At 45.7% G+C, this 15,873-nt stretch overlaps 1 protein-coding gene across 1 annotated transcript in view; it reads right to left on the bottom strand.

Annotated features, from left to right (window-relative positions):
* LOC119842761 (zinc finger protein 436-like) overlaps nucleotides 1–15,873 on the bottom strand; it is a 380,355-nt gene that overhangs the window by 352,914 nt on the left and 11,568 nt on the right. Inside the window, exons 2-4 of the mRNA XM_043496654.1 lie at nucleotides 13,873–13,999; nucleotides 10,841–10,954; nucleotides 9,206–10,511 (exon numbers count right to left, since the gene is read on the bottom strand). Coding sequence (XP_043352589.1) covers nucleotides 9,206–10,511; nucleotides 10,841–10,954; nucleotides 13,873–13,999 — 1,547 coding nt within the window. The remainder of the gene's footprint in view (nucleotides 1–9,205; nucleotides 10,512–10,840; nucleotides 10,955–13,872; nucleotides 14,000–15,873) is intronic.

The raw sequence follows: 15,873 nt of genomic DNA on the forward strand, positions 1-15,873 counted from the left end.
GGTACACCCACATCTTGAATACTTTATGCAGCTGTGTTCATCCCATCTCAAAAAAGATATATTAGAATTGGAAAAGGTTCAGAAAAGAGCAACAAAATGACTAGGGGTATGGAACAGCTTCTGTATGAGGAGAGATTAATAAGACTAAGACTTTTCAGCTTGGAAAAGAGATGATTAAAATGGGATATGATTGAGGTCTATAAAATAATACAGGTATGGAGAAAGTAAATAAGGAAGTGTTATTTACTCCTTCTCATAACACAAAAACTAGGGGTCACCAAATGAAATTAATAAGCAGCAGGTTTAAAACAAACAAAAGCAAGTATTTCTTCATACAACACACAATCAATCTGTGGAACTCTTTGCCAGAGGATGTTGTGAAGGCCAAGACTATAACAGGATTCAGAAAAGAGCTAGATAAATTTATGAAGGATCATAGAATCATAGAATATCAGGATTGGAAGGGACCTCAGGAGGTCATCTAGTCCAACCCCCTGCTCAAAGCAGGACCAATCCACAACAAAATCATCCCAGCCAGGGCTTTGTCAAGCCTGACCTTAAAAATGTCTAAGGAAGGAGATTCCACCACTTCCCTAGGTAACCCATTCTAGTGTTTCACCACCCTCCTAGTGAAAAAGTTTTTCCTAATATCCAACCTAAACCTCCCCCACTGCAACTTGAGACCATTACTCCTCGTTCTGTCATCTGCTACCACTGAGAACAGTCTAGATCCATCTTCTTTGGAACCCTCTTTCAGGTAGTTGAAAGCAGCTATCAAATCCCCCCTTATTCTTCTCTTCCGCAGACTAAACAATCCCAGTTCCCTCAGCCTCTCCTCATAAGTCATGTGTTCCAGTCCTACCTTGCTTGTCACCATGAAAGGTTTTCCTCCTTCCCTCCCTCCCCGCTGGTGATGGCTCATCTTAAGTGATCACTCTCCTTACAGTGTGTATGATAAAACCCATTGTTTCATGTTCTCTGTGTGTGTATATACAAATCTCCCCACTGTATTTTCCACCAAATGCATCCGATGAAGTGAGCTGTAGCTCATGAAAGCTTATGCTCAAATAAATTTGTTAGTCTCTAAGGTGCCACAAGTACTTCTTTTCTTTTTGCGAATACAGACTAACACGGCTGCTACTCTGAAAACTAATCATTTTTGTTGCCCTCCGCTGGACTCTTTCCAATTTTTCCACATCCTTCTTGTAGTGTGGGACCCCAAACTGGACACAGTACTCCAGATGAGGCCTCACCAAATGTCGAATAGAGGGGAACGATCACGTCCCTCGATTTGCTGGCAATGCCCCTACTTATACATCCCAAAATGCCATTGGCCTTTTTGGCAACAAGGGCACACTGTTGACTCATATCCAGCTTCTCATCCACTGTAATCCCTAGGTCCTTTTCTGCAGAACTGCTGCCTAGCCATTCGGTCCCTAGTCTGTAGCGGTGCATCGGATTCTTCTGTCCTAAGTGCAGGATTCTGCACTTGTCCTTGTTGAACCTCATCAGATTTATTTTGGTCCAATCCTCTAATTTGTCTAGGTCCCTCTGTATCCTATCCCTACCCTCCACCGTATCTACCTCTCCTCCCAGTTTAGTGTCATCTGCAAACTTGCTGAGGGTGCAATCCACACCATCCTTCAGATCATCAATGAAGATATTGAACAAAACCGGCCCGAGGACCGATCCTTGGGGCACTCCACTTGATACCGGCTGCCATCTAAACATGGAGCCATTGATCGCTACCTGTTGAGCCCGACAATCTAGCCAGCTTTCTATCCACCTTATAGTCCATTCATCCAGCTCATACTTCTTTAACTTATAGATCCATCAATGGCTATTAGCCAGGATGGGCAGGGATGGTGTTCCTAGCCTGTTTGGCAGAAGCTGGGAATGGGCGACAGGGCATGGATCACTTGATGATTACCTGTTGTGTTCATTTCCTGTGGGGCACCTGGCATTGGCCACTGTTGGAAGACAGGATACTAGGCTAGATGGACCTTTGGTCTGACCCAGTTCGGCCATTCTTATGTTCTTATAAAACAAGTTTATTAACTACAGAAAGATTTTAAGTGATTATAAATGATAGCAAACAGATCAAATCAGATTACCTAGCAAATAAACAAAACTGCAAACTAAGCCTAAATTACCAGATAGATAGGATTTGAATTAGCAATATCTCACCCTGACGGATGATACAAGCAGGCTTGCAGATTCTTAAGGCACAAGCTGCATCTGCCTTGCAGCTTGGGTTCCCCTTCCACGATCCCAGTCCTTTGTCTTCCTGAGCTTCTTTCAGGTGTTGAGTTGTGCGGGAGTGAAGACAAATCATGATGTCACTCCCCACTTTATATAGTCTCTCCATATGGAGGGAAGCCTTTGTTTCAAGCTAAGTTCCAGGCCCTGTTCGTGGAAAAATGCAGGTACCAAAATGGAATTTAGTGTCATGTAGTCCGCTCACATGACGTTGCATGTCTTGCTGAGTCATAGCAGCCATTACTCATAGGCTGGCTAAAATGTTCCCTGTTGAGTACAAACCTTTTCCATGGTCCATTGTCTTTGCTGATGAGCTATTAGCACTGTCTAGCTTCTTCACTGTTGTACCCAAAAGGCTAGTTGTGGGTGTTATCCAGAGTAAGCACATTTGAAATACAGACACATAGTTAACATTAATAACTTCAGATACAAAATGGTACGTGCATACAAACAGAATAATCGTACTCAGCAAATCATAACATTTCCATAGACACCTCACATGACATATTTTGTACAAGATGCATCATGTCATAATCATATCCTAATGATACCACTATGATGAATATGGGGTACTGTGTCACATTTGTATCCCATGCTTCCTCTGCTGAGGCGTCCATGAGTGCCGAAGAGCTCCAGGGAGAAACTATGTTGTTGTGAGCCCCCGTCAGCATGGAGGCAAGTGCTTCCCAGCCCCCAGGAGCCAGTGGGCTTGGATGCCCTGGCCCAGGGAGGTGGGGTTGGAACATTCCTCCCAGAGGCAATACATGGGATGGTCACGTGCCCTCCCACTTTACATTGTGTCCCCCACCCCCTGCCCCAGTATCAGCAGGTACGTTATCTCTGCAGTAGACTGTGTAAATGTGAGTCCTCCAGGGTCACAGAGATGAACCAAGAGACTGTATAGAGAAGAGTCATCCAAGCTCTCTCATACACAGATAACTGAAGCTAGGGAAGCCCGTTTTCCTCATTCCCAGTGGCTATGTGTTCTGTACTCTAAGTGTAAGTGCTATAATTTGGGTGAAGAAAAATCTTTTTTTCACACATATCGGAAGTTGGAAACGTGCTTTAAATGCATGGCCTTAATCATGGAGTTGCTCCTGACAGCTACAGAATCATTACTTTGTTTGTTTTGTATATTTAGATTTGAAACTCTTTTCCTTAGGAGCTGTCTCTCATGACATGTATGTAGAATACAATACCAAGCACAATAGGGCCTTACTCTTGGGTGTAGCCTCTATCTGCTATTAAAAATAATCCTGGTATCAATAGGTCCAATTACTGTGTAGTCAGACAAGAATGAAATGGGGAAAGTTGTAGTATGAGAAACAGGCCAAGTATCAGCCGAGAGAAACTCCCCATCCTAGGGATCTAAATTACCAATCCTGCAACATCTTACATGTATTTCACTGTACTACTGCCAAAGGCCCCATTGATTTCAATGGGCTTGAGCTAGAATGAGGCAGAGGGTAAGGTTATAACAGGGGTCTTGAGCTGAAATCCATTCCAGAGATCAGACTCTCTCTCTCTCTCTCTCTGTATATTTCCTGCTAACACGCTTAGAGGCCAGTGGTCTGACTCTCCTCTCACAACAACTTCACACTATTGTAGACAGTTTAAGGGGTTCCAATGGGATTACTTCTGGTTTACACCAGAATGAGGGAGAGAATGACCCTGTGAACCCAGTCATATTACTACTGATTTGTGCTGGGGTCAGGGAGAGGGGGACAAGATTTCAGCAAGTTTTAGCTCAAAGGGAAGTTTGACTAGCCTATGACAGGGCAAGGATGAGGTTGTATGAGTGACCTCACTGTGCATTTCCATCCCACACCATGTTTGTATTGTTTTTAACTTTAACCTTAACTCTGGAGTTGGTAGTCATTTAATGCAAAACAAAGGACACAGAGTGGGAGAAAAAAATTCTACTTTATTATTTCAAAGGAGGAACAAAGACAGACTCCCTTCCCCACCCACAGTCCAGCTCGGCACATTTCAGTCCCAGCGCAGCACATTACTGCACCCGACTCCCTCATGCACCAGCAACATTTATAAACTAGTAGAAAAGTGTAAAGAAGCCATGAGAGATGCGGGGACCCAGTCACAAAAGCAAACAATCCAAAAGCAGGAAACCCAAAAAGCTGAGGTTGGAGGGATGCAGGGTGGGGTGAGTGGGGCAGAGACAGCCTCTCTCGTCCCAACACAGGACACTTCAGTAGATTCAGTGGGGAGGGATGATGTTAAGGGCTTATTCCTTCACCCACTCACTTCCCTGGTCCTGATCACATGAACAGAGAGCAACAATACCCGAAGTCCAAAGGTGCAAACAATTCAATGTTTATTGGGGTGAACTTCCAGCAAGCAATGATTCCAATTTCCTTCCTTAGTGTCCCCCTTCCCAGCTCTGACACCACAGAACCTTGCCTGTGTCCCTGTTCCCATTCTCCCCTTTTGCAAAACATGATTCCAATTTCCTCCCCCTTAGCAAAACATGATTCCAATTTCCCCACCCCCATTCCGTTCCCATTCCCATTCCCCCCCTTACTTCCTGATTGACTGCAGACTATATAATAAAACTTGAGTTCTGCTTAGCTATACCTTAACCAATCATTTTACTGAAATTTAACTAACCAATCCTAACATATTGTATCATGATTATTTAACCAATTATATCCTACCACCTTAATTAGTTTACACCCAGCAAAATTAATTTTACAGCAGACAGAGACCATGCAAATAAACAATAGCAAAGTGGGAACTATAATGACAAAACAATACAGAAGTGAGGATTTCACAACTACATCTATAAAGACATAAGGGTTTCCCAGCTGTGTCTATTGATAAGTGAGTTCTTAACGAACAGAAATCTATCAAACTAAACTTCCTTTTACATCCTCTAGGCTCTTCCTTTTCTCTGGAGGTGATAGATCAGATCACCTTTCTAACAGCCCCAAATTGCCTTATTTCAGTGTGACTGGTTTGGAGTGTGAGGAGGTGACCGTTCGCTTCCCAGCTTATGGCTGCCTCTGTTGCTTAGCCAAAGGCCTTAGCCTAAGAACAGGGCCTCAGACTGTCACAGTAAGAGAAGGCCCTTACACCAGCAGACAGTGATTTTGATTCTTTCTTTTATACCTCTGTAACTAGCTAAGTGATAAGAATACACCTAAATTCTTAGCGTATAGGCCTTTACAGACAGGCCTGAATATCTACATCCTAACAGATGACCCGCCAGGTTTAGGGCTCCTGGTATCTCTCTGGCCTCAATGATTGGGGTCAGCCTGGCTTCAAGGCTGGCCAGGTCTGTTGACATCCCCAGCTCACTTCTTGCCTGCACCAACCTTCATCATTTCAGCAATCGGGAGAGACTCTCCTCCTGCCCCAATCATTCTTTGTGGGGTGTCATTCATGACCCTTTAGAGTTCAGGGGCAGCTTCACACAACACTCATAGACCTATTCTTATCTCTCTCTGGCTCTGATGCAGGGAGTTCACAGTTCTGAGCCTCAGTTGTCTGGCTCTGAAGAGCAAACCCAGCAGCTTCCTAGCTCGGATCCCCCACCTCCCACCCTCTCCCCCTCCTGACTGTTTCTCACATCACTGCAGGGATCAGGCAATAACTTCTTTCCCTGTTTCAATCTGTGAATCTTGCTCTCACCTTCAGTTTTTGTTCAGAGATATTGATCATTGTCATTGTTCCAACACACACAAGATCTCATGACAAAGGGTTAAACAGGTTAAAATAATAATTTTTTTAAAAAAAGGCTTCTCTGGCAATGATCATTTGTCTCATGAAGTCTTCAACAAATCTGAGCTACTTCATGTCAAATTAAACTAATATTTAAGTATGTGACCAAACGGCCTTCACAAAGAGAGTAAAACCCACAATACATGTTGGGCTATAAAACACTTTCATATTCATAAACTGAAATCTCAGAGACTCTTTTAAGACTCAAAATCAGGAAAATAAATGTACCTATTCTTCCGAAGTGGCTAAACCTGCTTTACATCTCACCTCATTATTTGGGTGTATTAGTTACAAAAGGCTAAAGGAAAGAGAAAGAAAAACAAAAAAAACACCCAAACTTCCCATCTACAAATGATCTGGATTAGCCTAGAAAAAAAACGGAAGCAATTTTATCAATAGATGGAAACAGGGCTATAAGATTGAACAGGTCAAATTGTGCTTTGAGGGTCATTGGGATTTCCCTGTCAACTCCCAGGTCTGTGACACTTTCTTCTCCAGCCTTCAGGAGTCTGATTTAGGATCATAGAAATCAAACTGTGATTCCTAAGCATGGTGAGCCAAGGCCACTGTGGTAAGTGACCCTTTGGGATATGGAGGGGTAGAATGGGGAGAGGAGAAAACTCTCTATTGCTTGGACAGAGGTTACTGTGTCAAGGGTGGAGTGTGATAGTGATGAGGGAAGGAGGGAATCCCTGCAACTCACCCCATCACCCTCGAATAGCACAGAAGCCAGAACAACATTTACTGTCACTGCTCCGATTTTTTAGCATCTAGTTAATTCTGGTCCATAAGTTAGAAAATGTACAAACAATAAATGGTTTTCACCTCGGCCTGAACTAATGTGAGAATTTCTGAGAATGAGACAATCTGGCCCCAAAAGGGGAACTCTGAGACTGGCCATCACTCTGCTAACAGGGGGATAAGATGCTCAGGGTCAGTTTATACTAGGAATCTGATGGAGGGTCACAGAGATGCACTGGCTAATCCCAACCACATTTCCTACCATAAAGAGAACCTCAGAGGCTGATGCTGTGGGGGAAGAGGTGGGTTCTCTGGGCCTCCTACAAAAGGCCCTGTGGAAATTAGTCCCCTGTGCTCTCCCTCTCTTCTTAACCCTCAAACTTCGATAGCCCCACCACCCAGCTTGCTCTGCTTCCTAGTTCCAGAAGCTCCAAACATTTAATCCTCAATTTCTTGCACAAAATGATCCTCCTGGTCCCTCAATATTTGATCCCACAGATCCCAGTACCCTGCAGGATTTGGGGAAGGAAGGAGTTGTCAAGTGGAGTGCCCCAGGGGTCGGTCCTGAGGCCCGTTTTGTTCAATATCTTCATAAATGATCTGGAGGATGGTGTGGATTGCACTCTCAGCAAATTTGCGGATGATACTAAACTGGGAGGAGTGGTAGATACGCTGGAGGGGAGGGATAGGATACAGAAGGACCTAGACAAATTGGAAGATTGGGCCAAAAGAAATCTAATGAGGTTCAATAAGGATAAGTGCAGGGTCCTGCACTTAGGATGGAAGAATCCAATGCACCGCTACAGACTAGGGACCGAATGGCTCGGCAGCAGTTCTGCGGAAAAGGACCTAGGGGTGACAGTGGACGAGAAGCTGGATATGAGTCAGCAGTGTGCCCTTGTTGCCAAGAAGGCCAATGGCATTTTGGGATGTATAAGTAGGGGCATAGCGAGCAGATCGAGGGACGTGATCGTTCCCCTCTATTCGACACTGGTGAGGCCTCATCTGGAGTACTGTGTCCAGTTTTGGGCCCCACACTACAAGAAGGATGTGGATAAATTGGAAAGAGTACAGCGAAGGGCAACAAAAATGATTAGGGGTCTAGAGCACATGACTTATGAGGAGAGGCTGAGGGAGCTGGGATTGTTTAGTCTGCAGAAGAGAAGAATGAGGGGGGATTTGATAGCTGCTTTCAACTACCTGAAAGGGGGTTTCAAAGAGGATGGCTCTAGACTGTTCTCAATGGTAGCAGATGACAGAACAAGGAGTAATGGTCTCAAGTTGCAATGGGGGAGGTTTAGATTGGATATTAGGAAAAACTTTTTCACTAAGAGGGTGGTGAAACACTGGAATGCGTTACCTAGGGAGGTGGTAGAATCTCCTTCCTTAGAGGTTTTTAAGGTCAGGCTTGACAAAGCCCTGGCTAGGATGATTTAACTGGGACTTGGTCCTGCTTTGAGCAGGGGGTTGGACTAGATGACCTTCTGGGGTCCCTTCCAACCCTGATATTCTATGATTCTATGATTCTATGAGTTACTAGCCTTTCTGGACACCCCCGTTCCAGGGAACAGCTTCAGGTAATTGGAGTAACCCAGCCCAGGGGATGGTGGAAGATGCGGGGGTGGGACAGGTGTCTAGACAGAAGGTAGGGCCAAGCCCAAGTGTCCTTCTCTTAATCTCCATGGAAGGGGGATCCCATCTGGAAAGGATGGGAGAGGGGGAAACTTCAGCCAGGCCGAGGGAGCGCCTGGGAAAGTTTTTCTCTCTTCCTTCCCCCACCTGTGGCCCATTTGCTCAGCAACCAAGGCTGCAGCAGGGAGGTGGGGCTGATTGGGGCTTCCCATCCTCTGCCTTGGGTTTGCTTAGACCAGTCTAATATGGTGTTAGCTACACCTGGAGCATTTTCCACCCTGGGAACATCTCAGAGATTTCTTCCCTGTGTGGATTTGCTGATGCCTGATACTATGGGAGCAACCAATGGACGCTTCCCCCACTTTCAAGGTCTCTCTGTTACGTGGTTCACTGATGTGTGAACTCAGATTGAATCTTTTCCCACAGTCAAGCTATTTCTAGGGTCTCACCCTTGTGGATTCTCTGATGTTTAGTAAGCTCTGAGCTCCTACTGAAGCTTTTACCGCAGTCAAGGCACTTATGAAGGTTATAGCCTGTGTGGATTCTTTGATGTATAATAAGGTTTGATCGCTGATTGAAACTTTTCCCACACTCCAAGCATTTATGGGGGCTCTCTCCTGTGTGGATTGCCTGATGTCTAATAAGGTTTGTTCTCTCAGTGAAACGTTTCCCACAGTGGAGGCATTTATCAGGTTTATCTCCAGTATGAATTTTCTGGTGTCTAATAAGGTGTGAGCTCTGAATGAAACTTTTCCCACACTCAAGGCATTTATAGGGTCTCTCCTCCGTGTGGGTCCTCCAATGTCTAGTGAGGTATGAGCTGTGGCTAAAGTTTTTCCCACACACCAAGCACTTATGGGGTCTCTCTCCAGTGTGGGTTGTCTGATGTATAACAAGGCTTGATTTCTGAATGAAACATTTCCCACAGTCCGGGCATTTATATGGCCTTTCTCCCGTGTGGATTCTCTGATGTTTAGTAAGATTTGATTTGTGACTGAAACTTTTTCCACAGTCCAAACATTTATAGGGCTTCTCTGCTGTGTGGATTCTCTGATGCACAATAAGGCCTGAATTGTAAGCAAAACTTTTCCCACAATCCAAGCATTTATGTGGTTTCTCTCCTGTGTGTATTGTCTGATGTGAAATAAGGTTTGTTCTCTGAATGAAACTTTTCCCACAGTCCAAGCACTTATGAGGTCTCTCTCCTGTGTGGATTGCTTGATGTGTAACAAGAGCTGATCTCTGTGTGAAACTTTTCCCACACTCCAAGCATCTATGGGGGCTCTCTCCTGTGTGGATTACCTGATGTCTAATAAGGTTTGGTCTCTCAATGAAACTTTTCCTACAGTGGAGGCATTGATGAAGTTTATCTCCAGTATGAATTCTCTGATGTCTACTAAGGTGCGAGCTCCGAATGAAACTTTTCCCACACTCGAGACATTTATAGGGTCTCTCTCCCAGGTGGGTCCCCCAATGTCTAATGAGGTATGAGCTGTGGCTAAAGCTTTTCCCACAGTCTAAGCACCTATGGGGTCTTTCTCCAGTGTGAGTTGTCTGATGTGTAACAAGACTTGACTTCTGAATGAAACATTTCCCACAGTCTGGGCATTTATATGGTCTTTCTCCCGTGTGGATTCTCCGATGTTTAGTAAGGTTTGAGCTGTTACTGAAGCTTTTCCCACAGTCCAAGCATATATAGGGTCTCTCTCCAGTGTGGGTCCTCCAATGTGCAGTGAGGTATGAGCTGTGGCTAAAGCTCTTCCCACACTCAAAGCATTTATGGGGTTTCCCTCCCATATGGATTGTCTGATGTGTAAGAAGGTGTGATCTCAGAATATATTGTTTCCCACATTTGAGGCACTGATTGGGTTTCTCTTTCTTGTGATTTGTCTGCTGGGCTGTGGTTTCCTCAGGATCCTTGCATTCTCCCACATATTTAATAGATTCAGGCACTTTCTTGGTAGGCTGGTTTCTGAATAGCCTCTCTGACCAGTGCTGATTTCCAGAGGCTTTTCCTTGTTCCAAGCACTGTGAGAAATTCCCTTCAGCTCTTCTCCCAAAGGTCCCCTGTGGTTCCACTTTCCCAGGAAATTCCTGATGTTGATTCTCCTCCTCTTTCTCACTCTCTTGCTCATCACCTGCTGGGAGAAAGAGAGACAATCCGGGCAGGAGTCATTGTCTATGGTGGGGAGAAAGAGGAATAGCACAAAGGGAAAATCCAACACAATACATTTTCAAAGACTGAACAATTGGATTCTGCCTCCACATCCCATCCAAACACTCACAGGGAAGGAAATGCCTGCAGCTAGCAGAACGGATGGAAAGCCATGAATGATATATATTGACTACAGCCCTGACCTGGATGAGATGAGGCAGAACTGAGGTGTTTGCTGACACCACATTTTTGGGATTCTCAACGTTTTTCCTCAATCGCCAGATGGTTTCTGTGTTAGTTTCACCAACTCCTTACCTATGTGGGTATCTCTCAGAATCTCCCTTTCCTGGCAGGTCTGGAGATCGGGTACCCACGGCTCTTCCCATCGTTCCAGCCGGGTGATGAGGTCAGGTTTGGGAATGGGAAATCCTGCTCAGGGGGTGAAAAGAGATAAGATCAGGTTGCATGGAGGATAGGGAGAGTATTTATCACGAAGGACATTCCAGGAATTGAACCTGTGCCCATGCTGTGCTGGGGGAACATGGAATCCAAGAGGACGGGAACATGGTCATTGAACCCCCTTGGGAGAGGCAAATGTCTGGGGAGGTGAGAGGAATTGTTACACCCTCAATAGGAGTTTGCAGGATCTGTGCACTCTGCAGGCCTTGCTGACAAACACACAGATCTAGAGTTAAACCCCTGTCTATTTCTAAACTTGCAGCGCCCAGACCCCTCTTCATGGCTGGAGCTAGTCCAAGAAAGGCGGTGAAGAGGGTGTGATACTGCACCGCATATTCTTCATAGTGATATTATTATGATATAATTATAGCATAATTATTATTCCTTTTTTGCAAGATGGATCATGTAAGATGTCATTGGAAAAGTTATGATTTGCTGAGTATGAATATCCAATTTGTATGCATGTATTATTTTTGTATCTGAAGTATTGATTATTGACTAGGGATCTGTAATTCAAATGGGCTTGCTCTGGAAAACACCCACAGCCAGCCTTTCAGGTACAACAATGAAGAAGCCACGCGGGACTGATGGTCCATCAGCAAAGACAATGGACCATGGAATAGCTTAACTTTCCTGTGGGTGTTTTGGCCAGCCAGTAAGCAATGGCTGCTATAACTCTACAAGGACATGTGACCAGACCACGTGTCTCTGTACTCCATCTTGGGATGTCAGTATATTTCCACAAACCAGTCTGGGAACCAAGTTTTGAAACAAAGGGTTTCCACCATATGCTAAAGCTATATAAGACAAGGAGTGAATTCATCTGTTGTTCTGCACTCCCCATACAAGAAGACTCCTGGAAACACCTAAGGAACAAAGACTGAACTGGGGGAAGTGCTGGATCCAGGCTAAAGGGATTTCTAGCCAGTGTATGAAGACCTGAGAAACAAGCTGTACAGCTAATGCAGCTTGTGCCTTAAGAATCTACAAGTCTGCCTGTACCATCACTTAGGGTGAGAATCTGCTAATTCATATCCATAGGTAGCGAGTTATATGGGCCCGTTGTGCCCATGTTCCATCAATATTCATGATGGTGGGCCCGGCTCCACCAATGTTTGGGCCCCAGGCCTTGTGCTTTGAGGCGCCCCACACCATGGGTCAGCAACATGGGGCACTCTCATCTCACTCTCCCCTGCCTCGCCACAAGCAGCTCCCCCCGTCCCCTGTGCAGAGAGTCTCAGCAGAGGCAGGGCAGCTCCACACGCTGCCTCCGTCCCCCTTCTTCCCCCAGAGCTGACCTGGCCAACAGGAGCTGCGGGGGGCGGTGCCAGAGCTGCCTGGCTGCACCTCCACAGCAGGGAGGCAGAGAGAGCCGCAGGCAGCGACTCTTAGCCCTGGGCAGAGAGAGAGCAGCAGGAGTCTGTCACTGTCAGACAGACACAGCTGGGGGGTTTTGGGGACAGACAGATGGAGCCAGCGCAGGGGAAAGGAGCAGCGATGGGCACCCCGGGGTTGGCATAAAATACAGAGTACAGAGGGGGTTTCCTGGGAGGGCTATAGCAACCCCACCTCCGCAGAGCAGACACAGGCTGCAGTGACTCCATCCATCACTCCTCCCCTCCCCACAGAGACCCACACAACCCTGTGCCCCCCCCAAAGACCCCCACCAGCCCCATGCCCCTGTCACCCCTCTCCAGAGAGCCCCTCTTTGTGCCAGACACTCCCCTCCCCCACTGCCTCCCCTGCTCCCTACAACCTCCTCCTTTGCCTTCCTCCTCCCCCGCAGCTCATAGACTCCTAGCCTATTGGCCACCGCAGCCAATGGGAGCTGCACCTGAGGCAGGGTGCCTGTTTGCAGATGCAGACCTGCCTGGCCATGCTCGTTGCTGCTGGTGCCAGACCCCCTGCTAGCTCCCCAGGCTGCCTGGACCCTGCGTCCCCCCGAAGTACGGGGCCCTCCAAAGCACAGGGCGCGGGGCAATTGCCTATGGACAGGCGGTCCATCCTATGGACAGGACGGCTCTGCTTGGGCACCACCAAAAATTATACAAACCTGGCACCCATGTTCCTAGCCAACGTATTTAGTATATTAAGCTTAGTTTGTGTTTTGTTTATTTGCTAGGTAATCTGCTTTGATCTGTTTGCTATCACATATAATCACTTAAAATCTATCTTTTGTAGTTAATAAACTTGTTTTATGTTTTAATCTAAACCCAGTGTGCCTTTAAGTGAAGTGTCTCGGGAAAAAAATCTCAGCTTGATTTAACACAAGTTTGTTGCATTTCCTCCCCACACTGAGTGGGGAGGCGAGCTCTATGACCTTATGTTGTACAATTCCCTGTGCAGCGCAATATGGTATCATTTTGGGTTCATAGTCCAGAGGGGGTGCATGTCTGGGGAGCTGGGAGTTATCCTGGTTGTAGCATTTCTGTTATTGGTTCATGCAGGGGCTGGACAGAGAGCCTGCATGAAACTGCAGCGGCATGTGTCCCTGCCTGTGTGGATGCTGGTGGAAGTGTGGGACCGGGAGTGGGTCTACAACTTGTCACATTAGCACAGTGTGAGAGGGAGCCCAGGCCTTATGGGTCAGAGGGCTCAGTGGTACCCCAGTTGCAGATGGCAACCCGGGGGGGAACCAGTCACACAGGAATTTTGTGTGTGCCTGAGAAATAATACAGACAGAACAATACATGGCTTCTGCCCCCTTGAAAGCTGGAGGGGTAGGGATGAGATAGAATGTCCATTAGGTTTTGACACCCTTATCTCATAGCAGCTGTGGATTTTAGGGTTCGTTCACCTCCAGTCTATCTCACCAAAGATGCACCTGACAGATTTGGAAATGCAAGACCCCACGGCTTCTAATAACAGAGAGGCCAGGAAAGCCTTACCCAATGAGGTCACATTCTCGTAATTCTCCTCCATGACTTCCCTATACAGGGCTCTCTGACTGGGGTCCAGCAGGGTCCCCTGCCCCTCAGTGAAATACACAGCCACATCCTCGAAAGTCACCAGCATCTGAAACAACAAATGTTCCTTACTCAGCACCTGCTGCCACAGCCACAATCCCACTATTCATGGGAAGAAAGCAAGCTAGCTCACGGGGGGAGAGGGGGGAGGAACAGATTGAGCAGGATGGGGGTGAGATTCTGCTAAAGCAGCCAGAAAGCTTCAGGGATTGGCAAGAAAGTGAAAGCTCCGTATCCCTCCCAGCAGACAGAGGAGGGCAGAGTCTTCTAATTTATCATAAACCTACGAGGCACAGGCTGATGTGGGAAGCAGAGCTCTGGGTAGGGGACAGGAACAGGAATCCCAGCACCTTTCCTTTGTATTCCCCCGCAGTCTCTGCCTAGTGGGTTCAAGCTCCAGAACTCTGGTCTGTTTTCCCAGCCCTGTCTGGTGGGAGGAAGGGATGTTCCTGTTTTAGAAATGGGGGAATGTTCACCTCCCAATGGGCCTGTTCATAAATCAAGCCTTAGCCTGATCAAGTCCCAGTGGGTTTTTCAGACCCTGTCCTCCTCTCTACCTGACCCTGTGTATTCTTTTTTGGCCTTCCTAATTATATTTTTACACTTCATTTGCCAGAGTTCATACTCCTTTCTATTTTCCTCAATAGGATTTAACTTCCACTTTTTAAAGGATGTCTTTTTGCCTCTCACTTCTTCTTTTACTTTGTTGTTTAGCCATGGTGGCACTTTTTATTGTGTCTTTTAAATTTGGGGTGCATTTAAGTTGAGCCTCTATTATGGTTTCTTTTAAAAGGTTTCAATGCAGCTTTCAGAGATTTGACTTGTGGCACGTACCTTTTATTTCTGTTTAACTAACTTCCTCATTTTTTGTATAGTTCCCCTTTTTGAAATTAAATGCTATCATGTTGGGCTGCTTGTGGTGTTTTCCCCCGCACAGAGATGTTAAATTTAATTATAGTCACTATTACTAAGACGTCCAGCTATATTCACCTCTTGGACCAGATCCTCTGCTCCACTGAGGACTGTATCAAGAATTGCCTCTCCTCTTCTGGGTTCCAGGACTAGCTGCTCCAAGAATTTAGTTATTTAAGGTGTCAAAAAACTTTATCTCTGAATCCCGTCCTGAGGTGACATGTACCCAGTCAATATGGGGATAGTTGAAATCCCCCATTATTATTGCATCCGATGAAGTGAGCTATAGCTCACAAAAGCTTATGCTCCAATAAATTTGTTAGTCTCTAAGGTGCCACAAGTACTCCTTTTCTTTTGCGAATACAAACTAACACAGCTGCTACTCTGAAACCTGTCATTATTATTGAGTTTTTTATGTTTATAACCTCTCTTATCTCCCTGAGCGTTTCACAGTCACTATCACCATCCTGGTCAGGTGGTCCCTACTGCTATATTCGTGTTATTCAAGTATGGAATTACTAGATTCTATGGTACAGTTTAGTTCATTTAAGATTTTTACTTCATTTGATTCTACGCTTTCTTTCACATATAATGCCACTCCCCCACTAGCACAACCTGTTCTGATCTTCCGATATATTTTGTACCCTGGTATTACTGTGTCCCATTGATTATCCTCATTCCACCAAGTTTCTGTGATACCTACTATATCAATATCCTCATTTAATACCAGACACTCAAGTTCACCCATCTTATTATTGAGACTTCTAGCGTTTGCATATAAACACTTAAAATAATTGTCACTTTCTAGCTGTCTGCCATGATATGGTGTAATTGAATGGGACTTTTTTTCATTTGACTGGATCCTTCCCATATTGTACCATCTTCCATCCTCTCCTCCTTACTAGGATATAGGGAAACTCTATTAATAGATCCTCCCCTAAATGATGTCTCTGTCTGAACCACGTGCTCCTCCGCACCTGTCAGCTTTCCCCCAGCTCTTGGTTTAAAAAC

This window comes from Dermochelys coriacea, chromosome 14 (genome assembly GCF_009764565.3).
Source record: "Dermochelys coriacea isolate rDerCor1 chromosome 14, rDerCor1.pri.v4, whole genome shotgun sequence".
NCBI lineage: Eukaryota > Metazoa > Chordata > Testudines > Dermochelyidae > Dermochelys > Dermochelys coriacea.